This window comes from Aptenodytes patagonicus, chromosome 9 (assembly GCF_965638725.1).
Source record: "Aptenodytes patagonicus chromosome 9, bAptPat1.pri.cur, whole genome shotgun sequence".
Taxonomy (NCBI): Eukaryota; Metazoa; Chordata; class Aves; order Sphenisciformes; family Spheniscidae; genus Aptenodytes; species Aptenodytes patagonicus.
Window position 1 is genome coordinate 22,778,672 of NC_134957.1, and position 19,238 is coordinate 22,797,909.

General features: G+C 38.7%; 1 protein-coding gene across 1 annotated transcript; it reads right to left on the reverse strand.

Moving 5' to 3' along the window:
- Nucleotides 1–32: 32 nt before the first annotated feature.
- LOC143164750 (homeobox protein CDX-1-like) lies at nt 33–14,744 on the reverse strand. The gene is made up of 3 exons (XM_076347672.1): nt 14,312–14,744; nt 4,132–4,277; nt 33–287 (listed from the first exon to the last, which is right to left on the reverse strand). The coding sequence occupies exons 1-3, from the start codon at nt 14,742–14,744 to the stop codon at nt 33–35; spliced, it is 834 nt and encodes a 277-aa protein (XP_076203787.1).
- Between the last annotated feature and the right edge of the window lie 4,494 nt (nt 14,745–19,238).

The following is a 19,238-nucleotide window of genomic DNA, read 5'->3' on the forward strand; positions in this document are numbered from 1 at the left end:
GTGTTCGTTATGCAGTAGCTCTTCAGGCAGCCTTACTGAGAGGCCACTACCTGCTGCAGGTTCCCGTTGTGCTGCAAACCATTCATGGGAAGCGGAGGTGGAGGAGGTGGAGGTGGGAATAAAGAACTGGACATTTCTGAATGAGTCTGTTGGTCAGGAACTGGCATCGGGCTCACTGAGCCAGAGTCACTCTGCATAGAGCCAAGATTGCTGCCATCAAAATGAGTCATTTTCTTCTTCATTAATTTTCTTTCTTTGGCTCTGCGATTCTGGAACCAGATTTTCACCTGCGGAGGAGCAGAGGAAAATTTTTTTCAGTTGCTAATAGAATGCAAAGTGGTCCTTTATGTATACGGTCAAGGGTCATAGGTAAAATCAATTGCATGAGGACCAGTGAGAAAGGCAGTGGCAAACTGAGACAACAGAGCTGTTTGCTTGTTTTTCATACAGGTAATCTTTCCTATCCGGTAATAAAATATTTATTAATAGTTTGATAAAAAGAGTTTTTCAGTTTTTCAGTTTTATTTTGAGGAGGTATTTATTTATGGAATGAGCTTTGGGTTTGGAGGTTTTTTTTATTTTTTTGTGCAAAATCTAACAGAACAGAATCTCGTGTGTCATAGTGATGGCCAAAAGAATCTGAGAGTATCTTTACATTGAAAACTGTATGCCCTAGTCAGAGCAAGTCAAAACCTGTTACTGGCCTATAAACTGAGGCACAAAAGCTTTCCTGTTTGGATGCTGCACGTTAATTGGTTTGCTCCAATGTGTAAGCCAATGGAAATACACTTCTGAGCAGAATTTCACCAGTGCACTGCTCTTGGTACACAACGTCGCTTCAAAATATTGTATAAACGGTGCCTTAATAGCTAGGTGCCTTTTATTGCAGTTGTAGATGGAGTCAGAATCTGCTGCTGCTTCCCGCACAGTCCACTGCTTTATACCATAGTCATTGCTCTGTCGCAGAAATGCAGTCATCTTTGGGAAGAAGTGAAGCAACTATTGAAAAGTATATGGTTTTTGATTAGGATGGAACAAGTAAGGACATGAGATGAAGTTGATGAGTAACGGTCAATTGAAAATACAGCAGAACTTGTTCAGGTGTGGAAGGGTGACTGTTCTGTGGCAACTGAAAAGTCTTTGGACGTGAATCCCCAATGTTGGATTTAAAGCAGTGCATGCCAGCTATTTATCCTTGGAAGTGGCTCTGTGTTATGTCTAGTCAGTGTAATGAGTCAAGCTACCTCATTCAGATACATTGTGTTTTCTTGTTGGTGTTCAGATGGCAAAGGAAACACTTTTGTCACCATTTTCTATAACCCAAAGAAAAATCAATGGTTTGTTGAGAAACAGTGATTTGTTTAGTTATCCTTTGCTAGAAGCTAGAAAGGGAAAGAGAATGATGATCAGAAAGGAGGTAAAACAGTAAGAGGTGATAACATCTGTGGCTACTAGGTTGTGTTTTAAAAGAAAACTAGTGGTGAAGTCCCACAAAACATCTTAAGAAGTCTCTGTGACGGCCTCAGTGTACTTACCCTTGAGGCATTATTATTCCCATTTTACAATTGAAGAATTCAGATACACACAAAGCTTGTGGAAATTTGAACTAGGTCCCTTAAGTCCCAGGCTATGATGTGAGACATTTGGCAGCTCATTTTGTTGTCTTAATTTCTGGAGTATCATTTCAGTACCAAATTATGTTCCATTAAACCAGTCTCAAATACTCTCAGATCTCTTGCATTCTGATTGTGCATTCTGATTGTGCTGAGATAATCTAGCTTCACCCATGCATTTGCCAAAATGCATGAAAAGATGAAACAGTCTGAAAACCAAGCTAACATCTGTTACAGATGTTTCAGAATTACCCTCTGGCTTCAGTGTTCTTACCTGCCTTTGAATTTAGGTTTTTGTTCTGGTTTGTTATTAAACTAGGGATGCAGATCTGCAGCAGTGAGCCAGTGAGAATTTTAGTAGGCACTTCAAGGTCATATGCCAATTATCAAATAACTACAAGTAACTACAGGTCTGTAATGTTAGACTAAAAGCTAACATGGTCAGCTGCATCAGCTGACTTGTTCTTCACCTGTTGCCCTCCTTCCTTTCAGTATTTTTTTTTCCACTGTTCGGTTGTTGTGCGAGTAACTCTTCCCCTGAAGTCTAATTTTCTCTCTTCTTTCTTGTCCTCATCATCTCCTTTATTTCTGTATCCTTCCTATATTAGCAATGCTTCGTTTTGCCTTTTTTTTTATTCATTAGATATTACATCTTTCCTTCCTTATTTAAACAATTGTTCTTTGTCCTTTTGTCTTGAGATATTCCTTCCAGTGTCCTGGATGGGATTTTGGCATAGCCAGGAAAAAAGCTTTTCCAGAAAATCATTTCAGGTTTTAGGCTGAGTGCAGTGGAACTTGGGACAGGACAGTGTGTGTTCAGTCATGTTCATATGATGGGGTTGTTTAATTTGTATGAAAGGGTAGTAGTGGGAGTACAGATCAGGTATTTCTTTCTTAATCTTACATTTTCAAAAGTGACTTCAGAGATGTAGGCTTTATGCACTTGAATTAATTTTGTTCATGACACATTGATGATGAAGAACAACAAATATTGCAAAACTGTTACCTTGTTTCCCCAATATACATCAAAGAAATGTATCATGTCTTTTTTGTATCACTACTTCAAATATACTAACAAAAAGGTTTATCAGGAATTACCACTGAACCTAGCAAGTTTCAAGTAAATATTGTTGGTCATTTACAGAAGCAGGGTCATAATTTTTAAATTCAGCATAACGAAGTCAAGTTATTAAGGTTTTAACAGCCAGCAAAAAGACACATAGTATATTTTTTTTTATATCCGATTGAAATAATTTTAATTTTCAATAATTAAATACTCGCATTCAGCAGCAGATAGAGAAATATTTGCAAAATGGGTGTTTGCTTCTCCGTTTCTGTAAGCTCTTTCAGTATGTGCTGTGTAAGACAAGTTCAAGTCGGATGAACAGTGCTACAGCTAGGTGGATTTTGGACTATCCCTGCTCAGTAGAGCCCATAAAACAATGGTGAATCAGACATAACCTTCAATGAATGATACTGAATAGTAACTGACCGAGAAAACAGTGCTGTGATGGTTTGCGAATAGAAAAGGCGGCAAATGAGCATATTGTGTCCTGAAATCTATTCAGGGAGATCCTTCAGTAAAGCTTTTAATTTTCTGTTTCACTGCTTACTTCAGTGTGCTGCATCAAGAAACTCCCAAGTAAAATGGGACCGAACATATGCTCAGCCCATGTTGTGAGTGTCTTTGTGGGAGATCTAGCTTGGCATCTTATCTCGGTTGTTTGCATGAGCCAGCTGAAGTGCTTGAGAGCCAGAGGCCATGTACCTGCTTTGCTTTGGTAGGGGGTGGCACAGGTATTGCAATTGCATGATTGAAGAGCGCGGCACAGACTGGTTCCAGAGCAAATTGTATATATCTTTTGGCCAGAAAGGATTGTGTTTTGATTAACATCGTGGGAATAGAAGTGGAATTTGGAGGGGGTGGGAGGAAATAGGGGCAGGAGAAAGGAGTAGCAAGTGTGTAGGAAATCTTTAACAAAAGGTAAAAGGCAGCCAAAGAAGCAAATACCTTCAAGTGACCTGAACGTACTTGAGCTCATCACGTCCATTCTCTGCTAAGGCTGACCTTGTTGCAATTGGTTATAGAATTTCCATTGACTTCAGCAGAACCAGGACTTCCGCTTTAGAAATTTTGCCAAAAATTTCTCCCTGCTACCACTACCCCAGTAAAACAGGGAGAAATCCAGGCAGGATTTTGTTGACGTTTTTAAACTCTTGTTTCTCAGAACAGGACTGTATGTAAGACCGGTGTTTGCTTTTTCTGTGTTGTTGCACAGCTCCCTGATGTTGTTATGAGAGCTGAAGTAGTGCTGATGGGATATTTAGAAATGAGGGCAAACAGGGCTGTCAGGCCATTCAGCTGGATGCTTTGAGTTCCTACACTGCAAAGGGAACCCAGTCGCGTTGTTTGGTTATTAGAGGCATTAGCATTTTTCTGTTCTTAACCGGTACGGTTATGTCCTCATCAGCAATAATAAATTCAAAGGCAATCCTGAATGGGTGATCCATACTCTACCTGTCTCTCGGAAAGTCTTAGGTTTGCAGCAAGTTCAGACTTCCTCCTGATTGTAATGTATCTGTTGTAATGAAATTCCTTCTCTAATTCTAATCTCTGATGATCTGTGTAAACCACTCGGTACTTCTCTCTTGTTCTTGTTTTACCTGTTTTGAAAGAAGAACACATTGCTTCAAGCTAGAATTTTTTAACTTTAGTAACACAAAATATCTGGCTTTACATTTGAAAATACGTTTGTGGGTATTTTAGGCCTGATTCTCTATGCACTTACCCAGAGTAACTCCCTTGACTGCAGTGGACTCGGTCTTGATTTACAACACGAGAGGTTCATACCATCAGATTTTGGGTTTGCTCCTTAGTAAATAGATGATAAACTGGTCCTCATATTCTTTATCACCCTTGTGTTATCATTTGGGAAAGGGAAGGCGTTCTTGTTAAGAACAAGGAGCCAGGAAACCTGGGTTCTGTTCCCAGCTCTGATGCAGGCTTCCTGCCTGGTGTTGAATTGCTCTGTTTCTCTGTCCCTAAAGCTGATACACTGCTACCTGTTTCAGAGGGAAATTGTGAGGGATATTTTACTGCATAGAAAATACTGAGAGCTTCCGAAGTTCCTCACTTCCTGTTGCTAGAAAAATTAATACGATATTGTGATTGTTACCGCAGCTTGGAGGATGTGTTTTTCCTTCAAGTCTGGCACAGCCTATCCACAACTTGATAATAGCACAGGGAATAGTAACATAGATTTTTCAGATGGCAGTTAATAAAAAAGAGAAAAAGAAAGCAATAATGCTTTACAAAGGACATTGAACGATGATAGAACTACAGCATCTGTTCTTTTGCTGCATCCTTTCAGCTGTGGGTACAGCTGACTGAAGCAGACATGGCTCAGCAGTATCCGGGTCGTTAAAAGGTAATGGCAAACGACATGAGCCAGTGAACACAGATGCAAGGAGCTGAAATTTTATGGATTCTATACAGGATAATTTCTGAGGACAGAATGTGTTGGCAGTAGTGAAAGAGAATTGAGAATGGGAAAGGCTACTGATGCTTCCTTTCTCACCCACCTTTCCTCTGTTGTAAATGTTCATATTAGGCAATCAATATATCAGAGATCAACACCTGCTTACAACTAAGGCCCCTGAGCCCTAGCCTAAGGTCTTCCTACATTTTTGAAAGATTGGATCATTGTTGCGTTAAGACCAGTGTTACCATGTTCGCTAACCACAGCCTTACCGTTTTTTTGTGCTTCCTTGCCTGTCTATATTCATATGGACATTTCTTCAGATGTGTATATTTAGACTGTAAATTGTCTGGGACAGGGAATGTATATTTAGTTGGTATTTTTTTTGCAGCGTGTCCCACTGTGGTACCGTAGGTTGTGAATGTTTGTGTCCTTAGTGGTCACTATAGTAGAACAGCCCCCTTAGATTCAGGTTCTCTCAGATGATGCATAAAACTCGAGGCATATTGTGGCTTGCAGCCTGTAACAGCCTGCTATTGCTGCAGATGTAGCTTAGCTTCATACAACAGCTCGTGTTTGCTTACAGATCTTTTTCTGAAAAGATTGTGTGGGTGCCTAACTCTTCAAAAAACAGGTTGTTCAAACTCTCAAGAATTGCCCCCCTAAAAAGAGCAGTTAATTTTGAATGGAGAGGACTGAAATAGATTTTCAGGCATTGAGTTGGTAAAATTTCAGTCTCCGAGTAGATCGCCACGGCACACCGCCCCGTAGCAACCAGATTCCCCCCTGCAGGAGAGAATAGCTGGAGGTTTCATGTATCAGTGGTGTCAAAGGCCTGATTTCTCCCCAGCCCCTCCTTCCAACTCCCCTTGCTTTTGAAGTTTAAGTAGCACCCAAAGATCAGTATTCAGGGTACAGAACTGTAGCAGAATCTTGAAGTACTTTATCCCTTAATTCATTATTTAGTTTCACAGGTTAATGTTTTTTTTTTCCCCATCTGTGGAGGGAGACGTAGTGTCTCTTTGTTTTAATAGCTGAACATACTTAACGTTGCCTTCCACTTGCTGTGTACACTGTATGGTAAAGGCTTGGGAGCCATATCACCTTTTTCTCTTCCAGCATTTGACAGTCAGTACTTTGCTACTTGTAAGAATTTTTGGCTCACCAAGGTATTGTTTGCATTAGGAGGTTCTTCGGGCTCTGATCCTTTTTGTACTGTTTGTATAGATCCTAGATACAGAGTTGTTTAGCACTGGAGTCCTGCTGTAAACAAATATTGTTACACCTCTGGTTGTGGATAATAACTTGCTCGCCCTACGTGACAGGGTTTCTCTAGGGCTCTTCCCAGGCTTGTAGAACAAGGTCTACATCAGAATTTGATCCTTCAGCTTCCATGCTCCGTGGTGTTCAACCCTGGGAAAGCACTCTCCATTAATAGTGAGTTTACAATGCTATGGGCGTTTTCCAACTGTGTTGAGGCCATCAGTCTGTTTACTTGGAATATTTTAATAGGGAAAATAGGTGTATGCATGTTTGTGTTTGTTCCTTACCCTGGGGATTCTGCTCAACCCATGCAGCCAAAACCACTTTGACTCAAATCTGTTAACTTCCCTGTGAAGGTTCTGCTGTGCTGTGCTTGGCTGGGGTAGATACATAGGACATTCACATTTCAGTAGCATTTCTATCATTGCGAAACTGTAGTGAAAGCAGAATTAGCCCAATTATGTTTACACTGATAATCAAGTGAAAAGTGCTGTTAATTTTACAACATTATGGTAAGAATTTTAGAGTCTCTAAAGAGCAGCAGTTATTCAGTTCAGTCCACATAAACACTAGGACATTTGTTTTCATTCATTCGAAGTGTAAATTGTTTGTTTAACATATGGTCACCTGTGGTGCTTTAGTGCCTCACTTGATATTTTTTAACTTTTGATCTCTCTAGCCGGTGGTTTGGTTAGGTTTTTTTTCCTCTTTAAATGAGAATTTGGGGTCATTCTATGGGACAAAATGTTTAAAATGTTTCCTTAGTCTCCTTTGTGTTGTTAAGGTGGAGTACACAAAAGAGCAACAAGGTGATCTTATCTTGAACTGTATTCTCATTCAGAAGCCATAGACAAATATCAAATGTTCTTCTGTTGCCCAAACAAGGTGGTAAACTTCAAGATAAACCTTCCTGTTTCTGGTTTTAAGTGCTTAAACCCTTATTATCTGAGTAGCAGAGAGTTGGGTTTTTTGCTTTTTAAACTGAAGAAGAAATGAAATGTATGTGAAAACAGAACTTTATCCCATAAAATCTTTTATTTTCATATGAGTAGCTTTCAGTTTATTTTTAGTAGGAATGATAATATCTGGTTTCTTTTTGAAGGAAGATTGGGAGCTTTCACATCTAATTTCGTTCTTTAAAGTAAGTTAAGAGAATAATTTAAAAAGTAGAAAAGCAAAAGGAGAACATTTCCCTCCTAAAAGTCAACAAGAATCTGAGAAAAATTCCCTATGATTTGTCACATAAATCTTGTCTTTAATAATTTGATTTTTTGTGTCGAGTAATACCCTCTGTGAGAGACAACAGACAATGGGAGCTGAGGTCTGCCAGGGTCTTCTGAGAGGATACTTTTAGTTCTGGCAGAGTCATGTTTTAGTCTGTTCGGCCTTTACCCAGATTCTCATTGAAGTCAGTGAGAGTCTTCCTAATGCCTTTGTTGGATGCTGGGTTGGAATTAGTCTGCATATGGCATTTCCTTTCAAAGGCAAAGTACACTTTTATTTGCCAAAGTTAACAAACAGCAGCAACAAAACCTATCGCTGAACAGTTTGGGACTTTAGCCTCTAAATTCCATCTGTTAAGTGGAATAGATCCACTCTACTGCATTCTGAGCCAAATCTTGCAGACCTTCTACTGGTTTTATTTACAGTGATGCATTTTATTTCAAGGAGAAGTATTACCTGAGTAAAATTTGAGGTAGGACTAATGGATTCACCCCAGAGACAGCAGAAGGATGTTCTTCACTTCTCAGACTTCTTTAGGAGATAATGGCAGAATTTAATGATGCAATGATAAAAGTTAATATTTTAATCCAATTCTTTAGTCAAATCCTGCATATTTTACTCACTTACGTGAGTGAAATTACCAACATTTAACTTTCTACAATCTTAGTTAATCTTTTGTTAGTGACAGATTATAATTTTAATCAGCAATATAGCATCAGTTTTATTGGAAGTGTGTTCTGTCATGGACGGTTATACTACAGAATTGCAAGTGGTTGGAGAGGTTATTAGTAGCTGGGTGGAAGAAAAAGGAAACAAAAGAGCTTTGAAGCAACTACCTTTGCAGTATGACTGCCTTTGTGTTGGGGGAGTGGATTTCCTGGTTTTAATGAGCTATTTAAGAGCAGTGAGTTTTGTCAAAAACCTATTTTGCAAATAGTGACTATTGAAGAGTGCCTTTGGAGTAACGAGGAATAAGACATTTCAGAGTTAGAAAACTTTTCATGAGACATAGTTTAACAATCCTGTTCTATCACACCCACTCTAGCAATTTTTGTGACTGGCCAAGTTTTGAGCTGGGGGAAGGGAACAGCTTTCCCATTGGTCATAAAATTCACAGAGTATTTCTTCTGAAGACAATAAAGCTAGGAGAAGGCCTCTTTATTTGCTGTGAAAATCATCACCCTTTCCGGCAATATAACTCCTGAAGAAAAGAGGGAGAAGGAAGAGACAAGACTGCATATCAAAGCGAAGAGAAGTGTTAAAAGGGTCTGTTGCCTCAATATGACAGATAGGCCTCAAAACCTCAGACAATGTAGCCCAGGAAAGGAAAAAAAAAACCCCACCATCGGACCTCACAACTAGTTTACAAAGCAAAATAAATTAGCATTAGAACTAGCCCTGGCCCCTTTTTCAGTGCCTCCTCTCTTAACTTTTCAGGAATATTCTTCATCTACTGAAATTGGCATCATTCATAAAATCCAGAAGCTACCTAATTTAGACAGAAGGTGTCATAGTATAGAATACCGTCGGATTACTAACAAAGCATCGTAATCTGGATTCCATAGTTTAACATAGTTTCAGAGGGAGTTAATGTCTGTACTTGATGATTGGAAGTTAGCTTAAGTCCGCTCCAAATGTGAAACAGCTTTCTGGCCTGAAGATATGCTCAGTTCAAATCTGCATCTTTATGTTAGCTCAGTATTAAGAGAGAGATTAGTGTTAGTTTTTGAGTTTATAAAGATACGGACTGTCAGAGGTCAGGCCCCAGAGTTTTGTTTTGGGACTATCTCTAAATATTTATGCACTTTAAAAGTGTAGGAAAAGAAAGGGGCAAATTCTCTCTAGTGTAATTTCACCAACTGAAGTTGTGAAACAAAAGTAATTTTAAATAAGTCTTGAAGATGGACATTGTGCTGCACATGATGTTCTGTAAAGTTAAGCTAAAAAACCCCCCACACACACTGCCATTGTATTGCCATTAGCAAATGTTATATGGATCCAATCCTGTATAATGTGAGTAATAATATTCCTGCCAGAAGTCTTAGTGTGATGAGTAGGACTATTTGTTATTGCAAAGTTGGATGCATAAAGGTTTGTGAAACATGGTGAAATTCTGTGTTTGTATTTTCTGCTGGGTCTTGACCATTTGTTCTTGGTCTACATGTTTGGATGACTCATGCTGAAAAGAACAGAATAGGGTCGTAGAATTGGAACCTTTCAACAGACTTGAAGAATTTTCCCTTCTGTTCTGTTGACTTCTATTTAAAATGCTAATGTTTTCAAATTTGAATTTGTTCTGCTATTCTGTATTTGACTCATTGGCGAAATTCTGTCCTTCACTTTGCTAGTGTAAACTTTTCTATTCGTACAGAAGTAATTGAATCCAAAGCAGAGTCATTTTTATCACCTTTAAACAATGATTGGACAGACTGCCCTGTATGGATTTGGTTTGGCAGAAGGACCCAACCTGCAGAAAATGTAGGTGGTTTTCTAAGTGGCAAGATCAGGGGAAATCCCATTGCCAATGACTAAAAAGCAAGTGATTAACTGAAATTTTTTCCAAGTGGTATACGTTCTTTAGGCATTCAGCATTTTGCAGGAATGGCTTCTTAAGAGGCTTGTTTCTCTTCCTTAGATTTGAGGGAATATAACTTCTTCATTCAAGGACTAGATGCTACACGTTTACAGTGCATTTGATAATGATGCTATCAGCACCTGTCATCGTCATCATCAGAAAAACTGTCTTTATGTCTTCAGAGTAAATTTTTATTGAACGAGAATGATAGGAGAGTTGTCATCTACGGGAAAAGTCTCTGCTTATAATTAGTTTACCTCTGTTTCAAACTTGTTCCCTCCCTGTTTTATGGTAACGTAAGTGCAGATCTTAAGATGTACTTTCAGCTTTGTGAGCAAATTCTCATTGCTGCTGGAACTGCCTGGTAGTTAACTGTTCAAACTCATTGTTTTGGGCACAGTTTTACCACAGATGTATGTTGTTTTCTCACGAAGGCAAAAAGTAAAGTCTACTCCTGTGTGAGTGATTGCATACCTCCATAAAAATATTGAAATAAACAGGAGGAGATTTGTAACTTGTTCTAAGGTGGTTTTATTCTACTTTCCATCAAAGAATTTGCCTGTAATTATGCTGTGTGTGTGTGTAATTGTCACCTCAAATCTCTAGCTGTCGTGGCTTTGTTCTGTCCTCTATTACAATTGCTAGTTGCCTTGGCTTTGCTCACCCTTTCGAAGTGGTGGTTTAGGGGAGGGGACAGGAGCAGTATAAGGGTTAGAGAAGGGTCTTCTTCAATTGGTGTTCTTGGTTGAAAATAGTAAGTAGTCAGTGTTTCTTCCTTCAAGCGTTCTGAGTCAAAACAGATTTGCTTTCTCCTGTATCCTGAACACCCTCAAGAATGCAGTAACTAGGGATTGGACCCTATGCACATTGCATTTAGGATCAAGTCCCAATCCCTCCAGTTCCAAAGCTGCAGGGAGAGACATTCAGACATCCTTCAACCAGAGAGAGAATGATGGATGAAAGCCTTATTAGGTCTTTTTGTGGGAAATGTGTTCCAGTAGCACTAGACCAGGATGATAGTCACACATTAAATACTGAGATCTTCCAGTGGTTTCAAGTAGCATAACCGCATAAACTTAACTTTAACACCAGTTGAAGACATGGTTTTATATTGGATGTTGTTTTTAAAGTTAGAGAGTAAGACTTGAAATAATTTCTTCTTTTGTTCCAGATTAGTTGTGTAGATAACAGAGTATCAAAAGACCTGTAGGGCATGAGGCAGCGGTAGAAATTTCAATAAAGTGTTTTGTTTGTCATCTGTCAGGTCATGAGGCCACAAAGCACCAATAAGAGAAGCTAACCATGAAATCTCTGGAGATGGAAATGTCATTGATTCTGGGCCTTGTTTCTGTAGCTGTTGCAAGTCAGACTACTCAATGTAAGTAAACCTTCAGAAAGAATCTCTCCTGATCTTAAAGGGATAAGATTACAGGAACATTTCTTGCACACTTTCAAGAATATCTTGCAAAAATCACTTGCCTTAATAATTACTGTTTCCATAGTGAAATAATATTATTATTGATAACTAGTATTTTGCAACAAGAATGAACAAATAATAAAATTAATTTGTCTAATTAATTTCTGTTCCGATTGCTTCAGGTAAGTCTGAGCCTCAGGTTTTCCAGCTTTAAGAATACTGGCTCATATCTATTTCACAGGGAATAAGGAAAGCTAATAAATAATAGGTGTGATTCCTTCACTCTTGCCTATACAAAACCTCTACTGAAATTCCTAAAGGCTTTGCAAAGAGACAGAAGGGTAATGCTCAATGTATGCATACAGCTGTAAGGACGTAAAAAGCAATGGATTCCGTCTAAGAAAATGCTGAGTGTTTTGGTCGTGATCCAGCAAACACCACTGGTGCTTGCAGTTAGCCTAGTCATGCATTTGAAGTCACTTGCAACACTTGTATGCTCAGAACCAAACTCACTTAAGTTCATTGCTAGATCTGACATTGCTGTTAGGGCAAATTTTTAAAAATTATTTTATTTTTTGGAAAATGGGGAAAAACAAAACTGCCCTTGCTTTTAAACAGAGGAAAAGGAGTGAATGAAGAAAAAGGAACCAACTCCAGTGAAGCAGATCTATTGGCACTGAGCATTCCTGGCCTAGCAAAAAAGTAAGAGGGGAAGAATCAGCAGGAAAATTACTGATCTGGATTTTTCCCTAAAGCACGACCCAGTACCTATTAAATGAATGGATAGGCTCCCACTAACTTCAGAGGGCCTTACACTGGCCCATGGGCATTTGGGAGGATATGGTCCTATGACATGCTGATTTCTTCGATTCTTCTTGAGATGAAGATGCTCAATGTCTTGTTGGACCATTCCAGAATGGAGAGACTCCCAACACCTCCTGTGAGCGATCTGACCCTTGCAGACTTGAAATTTGGAGGGTTAGAAAGCTCTAAGCATGCTTCTTAAGCAGGCAGTTAGAATGTTATTGTCTATTATATCTCTCTCTCTCTCTCTATCTCGCAATGTCCCCACTATAAAAGGGACAGCATGGACAGATCAGATCAGGTCTTCCTCTCAGAGAGGCTGCAATTTAAATCCACAGGAGCAAGAGGCAGGTAGGTAAAGAAGAGATGAGAAGTAGTGGTTTTTTGAGCAAGTATTCTGCCATCTGTAAATCATACAGTTTGTAAGCAATTTTCTTTGCCCTTGTAAGGACTACTCAAAAGTAAGCTGTAAGTTTTTGCTATATCGGCCCTCTTTTGTTTTTTCTTGGGTAGTACTCAGTGAAGAACAAATATGATTTTAAAAAACCCAACTACTCTTTTTTTTTTTTTTAAATTTGCCAGAATTCTTATTCACCCAGAGTAACAACCTACTCTGATTGTCCTATTGACTTCTATGGACTCTCTATGAACTAACATTGTGTTCAGCAGGAGTGAGGATGACTCGGTCTGTCCATATAAATTAGATGCATTATTTTAATAAAGACAATTTGTCTATATAGTTGCTTTCATTTTTCTAAAGTATGTTTTAAGTAATTACTTTCCCATCAGAGATTGATTTAGTACTTGCTTTGAAAACTATTATTTACAGGCATGTGGAGCTGGGGCGGGAGGAAGGGCTGAAAGGAAAGGAACCTTCCTGGGATGTAACATTGAAATACCGTGAGCATCTCTTTAGGGGAGGTATTGAGCATCCTTAATTTCTACTGATCTCAGTGCGTGTCAAAGCTGCTCAGCACCTTGGAGGATCAAATACTTTTATATAGCAGATTGTGCCTCTGTTCTTTTCAGGCAGTTTTCCCTCTTTTTCTTCTCCCCTTTCTTGTTTCATAACTTTTTTCCTATTCATACAAGGTACAGATTTTTCTTTTAAGGATGCTCAATATTTATATTTTTTTCTATTGTTCCTCATCACAATCAAACAGAACCTTTTCCTCAGGCTTCATGACTTATTTTTACTGGTTAGATACGGTTGAAGAATTGTTTTGTAGTCTTTGACTATTATGCATCAGAGACTGATCTGTCGCTGTATTAACTGATTGTGTTACCACGGATCTTTGTATTCCTGCATATTCTGAGAGCTACTACTACAAAGTGAAGCAAGCCTTTCCTTATCATTCCTGTTTTTAAAGCATTGACTCATTGTTTGATCTTGCAGATCTCATTTCATTTCAGTGTTCTGAGGTTTAGAGAGGTTGTTTCTAATACAAAGCCTTATTTCCAGCCCCCCCCACTGTATATATTTTACTTGAACTTTTTTTATGTACTCTAAAACTTGAGGAAAATAAGCAAAGTATAGGTGGTGGTGAAATACAATACTTTCATTGTGATTTCTTTCTGCAGACATGCTGCTTCATTCCAATCTATAGGACTCCAATTAAAAGCAATTATTTGATATCACAAATTTTTTAACATATCTGAAGTGAAAATACTTCACTGTCAAAGGACATTGCTTTTCATTTGCCTCAGCGTTAAAGGTCAAGAAAGAAATATAAGAAATAGTCAGCTGACCAAAACCAGCATCCAATAATCGAACCAATATTTAACTGCTAGCAAGAGAATCCTTCAGAGTAATTAGGATCTTTCTTTGTTAAACTGTATGCTTCCCTCTAAAGAGGGAACCTGGCAAAAAAAACCCCAACTATTGAAAAAAAAAAGTGAAATCTCTTCTCAGCATAAAACCTCAGTGCCCTCATACCTGTAGAAGTGGATTGCACCGTTTTCCTCATCCATTCGTAAGAGCTGTGCCTTTGGCTGTTGGGAGAGATTTGCTGTGTATTAATTGTTTCTACAGGAGGTAACCCCCCAGATCCAGCAGGATGGAGGGAGCTGTAATCAGCAGAACTGTAGGAGACCTGTCCAGGAGACGAGCCATTGATCTGTGCAGCAGCAACCGTGCTGGAAGGTCCTGGGCCGTAAGCGTTCCAGTCCTCCCTCTGTGGGCCATAGTGAGATCCCCAGGTTCCCGCAGGCTGTCCATGGTTGTCCAGAGTTGGCACATGATGATATCCCATGTAATCGGAATAGGGTGGAGCGGACACAAAGTTTTGCACTGGCAGGTTGTTGCTGCTGCACCTTGCAGATCCTGGATACATGCTGTTCTCTTTATCCAAAAGATAACTCACATACATGATGCTCACAGCCCGGCTTTGTCTTGCTGGGACATCCTGCTCCTCACAGTGTTTGTTTGATCTCTCTTCCCCTCCTCTTTCTTTCTCTCTCTTTTCTAGCCCTGACTGGCTCTATAAATGACTCATGCTAGCCCTGATGTCCCTTTACTACACATGATTAACAATGGTTTTACCAGGTGCTGGTGGTAACAGTTTACTAAGGTCCTGCCTGATGTCACAGATAACTGCCTGCCCCAAAATTACATTTGCATTCAAATGAAGGGCTGACCATGCAGGCAACCCCACCTTGCTGCTAGTTCTAGTGCTTCCTTTCTCACAGATCCTTTATGTATTACCATCCCGGTTCTATACTTTTTGAATGTAGTTTGAAATCTCGTGGTCTTCAAGCAAAGTTGCATACGTAGTTAACCAATAACTGTTCACACAGCGACAGTAGTACTTTTCTTGATCAATAGATGTCAGAATCTAACTTCGGGCACTAGGTTATAGTTAAAGCCTGGTATCTGCTAGTCCGGTAGTTCTTTTGTTAGAATGTGCTATATTATTTTTTTTAAACTGAAAACAAAGGACCCGTTCAGTCTTTAACTGCAGCTCTTACATAGTTTCTCACATGAGCACTCTTCTTGACTTCAGCTCTTAGTCCATGTGGGAGAGCACTTAGAAACCACAGTAATCCTACTGATTTTAACATTACAAAGGATATACAAGAAGTCTCATAGTCATTTTGAGCATTTGTTCATACGAATAGTCTTGTTGATGTTAGCAAGCCTATTCATGAGCTGGCTGCTTGCCACAGTGATTGAAGTTTCTCTATTCTAACTTACAATGTTAACAGAAAGCGAATCTGTTATTGAGAGAATGCAAAATTTGTCACTTTCCCTATGCTTGTGTCCTGTTTGTGATATTGAAATGAGTGGTAATTTTCCCTAAAGGTTTTTCTGTTCTCATTGCTGTGCTTGTTCACAATAAGTAACACCTTTTCTTAGAAATATGGGAACAAATTCTAGCTTTTTAGCTCAAAACCCGCTGTTTCCTAACTTCCAGGAGCAATCCTATGTAAGTAACAAATTCCTGTGAGATTATCTATAAGCAGGAGCGAGGAGAGAAAGTGTTGATTTCTTTTTTTTTAATGAGATAGATACCTTAGCATTGTCTCTTAATGAGAATTTACTCTGTTTTCATTCCTGTTCCTTTAATGATGTGATACTTAATTGCACCTTTATTAATGAACCAACTTGTTAAAAGGACTTTTTTCTTAAACAGGTGCAAAGTATAATGAGTTTTTTCTTTGTTCAGAGGTGTATTTTTTCTTTGAGGGTCTTTTACGCTTAAGCACCATTTAAACTTACAGGTTCCTCCTTCTGGTTCTCAGGAGGAAAGAATCACTTCGCACACCTGATAACACCGTTGTTCCCTTTTGTGAGAGAATGGTGTCCTTAGGCTGTATTCACAAGATGGTTTGTAGCTGTAGTTGTGGAAAAAACCTTTTTTGACTGTTAATTTCAGGGCTATGTGGAGAAGCACAGGCTACCCTCTCTGAGTATTTAAGGTTTTCCTACTGTGCACTTTGGTAAAACTTGCGCTTTTTTGCATGTTGTTTCTTGTGATTTTTTGGAGGATGATGTTTTGCTGGCATAATTGTTGAAAGGTATTTTAAAAATCATGGGGTGGAGGGAAGCTGGCAGAAACTGTTTCTTCTGCTTGCATATGTGAGCTTATTCAGTTGCAATTTACACATCTGTGACAGCTGGCCATTCAAAATAGTATAGACTCCTCAAATCTAGGGAAGTCAATGATCAGTACATCATGTATCTGAACACCTTAATTGTCCTATTTCAGCAAAAGAAATCATATTCGTCTAATAAAGCATTAGGTGTCTCTAGACAGCCTGTGTCTGTAGTTACCAATGCAATGGGATTTAAATGTAGCATGATCTATAGATACCTTTTTTTTTTTTTACCGGAGTGTTTCACTCCCTTTCTCAATCACCTGTAGCGGTGTGGTTGCTTGGTAGCTCTCAAGTTCAGACTGTATTGAAATAGTTACAAAGAAAGATTCTTTACAGCTTTTTGTTGTAACTTGATTTCTATTTCCTTTCCTCCTCTTCAAAACTCTTGAAGACTCGTCCTTTTAAGCATTTCTATACCTCTCCTGAATGCAGGTGTACCAATAAATCAGCTGGAGGAAGAAGCAGCATTTGCTCATTTACAGTAGCATTAGTTGTAGCCCTCCAGCTGTCTGGAAGATGTTCATGCGACAAAACTTTTCCTGCAGGCCTTAGCTACCTAAATACCAACAGCACAAAACGCTGCCGAAGGGCTGGGTCTCACTGCACGGTTTGGATCTTGATCTGCCCTTCTTCGGTGTTCAGGAATGTTGGATACACCAGACTACAGTCACGCATTCATTCTTTATCCTAGTGCAACGCTGTTACACGAGAAACATTTTGATCCATTTTTTCATAATGGTATGATTTGGTTCATGAAGCTACGAAAGTAGTAAAATAGTGTTTATTCATGTTTATTAGAAGAAATTAGTAATTGTGAATAACAATACCTTTTGATGCTTTCAACTAATATGTGTATATATTGACATGAATGGAGACTGTTTTCCTTGTTCCATACTGCTTAAAGAAAGTACTTTACAATATATGATCGTTAAACTGACGATACTTTACTCCTCTGGCCACATGCTGTGACCACTAAGCAGGAAACTGCTTCCTTTGGATTCCCAAGTACCCTAAGTTGGTCTGATTTCAGCAAGCTGTATTTAGTTTTCAGTTAGTCCAAGTTTTTTTAATTTATATCATTTGAATCTAACCTATTAGTTGAACCACAGTCTTTAGACTTAGATGTTTTTTAACTGCTGGGGGTATGTGAATAATCACATGCTGATATGGTTCATTTCAAACTAAATGTTTTCATAGGTTCTCAAACACAAGGTATAAAGGGATTTGGATTTGAGTTGCTTTTCATACTTTCTAGCAAGAACATGTATTAGTAACAGGTGTCATCTTGGGGAGATCAGTCTATATGTATACCCAGTCCTGTATAAATATGCTAGTCTTCAGTCAAAGCTTCTTCTGGGGAAAAAAAGTCAGAAGTTTCTCCAGTCAGTTGCTACATCTGTAAAGTATCTGTACACAGTATAATATGTGTACAGTATTTGGAGCTACTTATTTTGGTCAATAAAGCTTAAAGTCTGTTAGAAGGCACTAATACAGTGCATTCATCTGTGAAAAAAAACCACAGTTCACTTCCCACAGGTATTCAGTAGGTAGCTAGTGGCACATGAGATGCCTGACATTTTTGCATACATTGATACTACATACAGAAAAGTTCAGAATTTGGAACTAAATTGTAGATTTCAAACTGAGAGGAGTTTTGGATCAGGATTTTAGCCCATTTTAGAGAAAATTGCCAATATATTTTGAATTCTGAACTCTTCCTCTCCAACTTGGTGAATTTAGAACTCGCATTTTGCTTCTTATGTTGTTTTGCTAATAATCCTGCACTGACAATTCTGAATTTCATTTTGCTGTTCTGAATAAAGCTCTCTGCAGACGTTTTGGTTTAGTGCATTATGCTTTGACGTGCAGGAATGACAGTTGCCGAGTAGAAGAGAGGTCCTTCCAGAGCAGAAGCTTGAAGTAACAAAGCAGGAATCTCTCTTTCCTGAGTATGTTTTCCCTATAACTATATTTTGAAGGATATAGTATTCTCAACCTTTACTACCCTTCCTATCTTTGCTTGACTGTAATGTAGCAAGGAAAAAGGGTAGATTCTGATCTAAATAGTTGACTTGAGTGACAACTGCCCTTGTATGATGTATTAGCAGTTTCACTGGCTAGAGGGGTGTACTGGAGGCCTGGCACGTTAGAAATGACATTGCCTTGTCTTTGATTTTTTATGAGCAAATATTATAGAGCAGATAATGGGTCTGATTTACAAAGGCTGAACAAAAAGCAATAAATAGCATCCAAATTCATAACATAAATTTTATTAGGCATATGCAGCCTTTCATCATTCTTTTGTGAGTAGCCACATTAAGGCTGAAAAAGCAATTAAGGTGGAATTAATTGCCTTGCAAAATATTATTCTGCCTTCTTAATAGCATCTGTTATGTGATAATAAATCCCAACCATTATCAATATGAAACCAGATTTCTCCAAGTTGATTTGTGAAAAGACCAAGTCCAAAATCTTGTAGATCTAACAAATATAGTGACAATTCTGTGTTCTGGGCTTATGTTGAGAAGCCAAAAGATGAATGGAAATGAGAAATTGTCCTGAATTCTCAAGAGAGGAAAGAACTTTATGGTTTTGAGATGAGCCTAAAACACCTTCACCTTATGGCCTCTCTGATATACATTTTTCCAGTTCTCAATTTGAATAATTTCTATATTCTGAGGTTAGGAAGTAGTGTCCACCATAGATGCTGGTTGGGAAAACATCTCTTAAGGTGGTTTTATCAGATACTGCGGATGATGATGTGA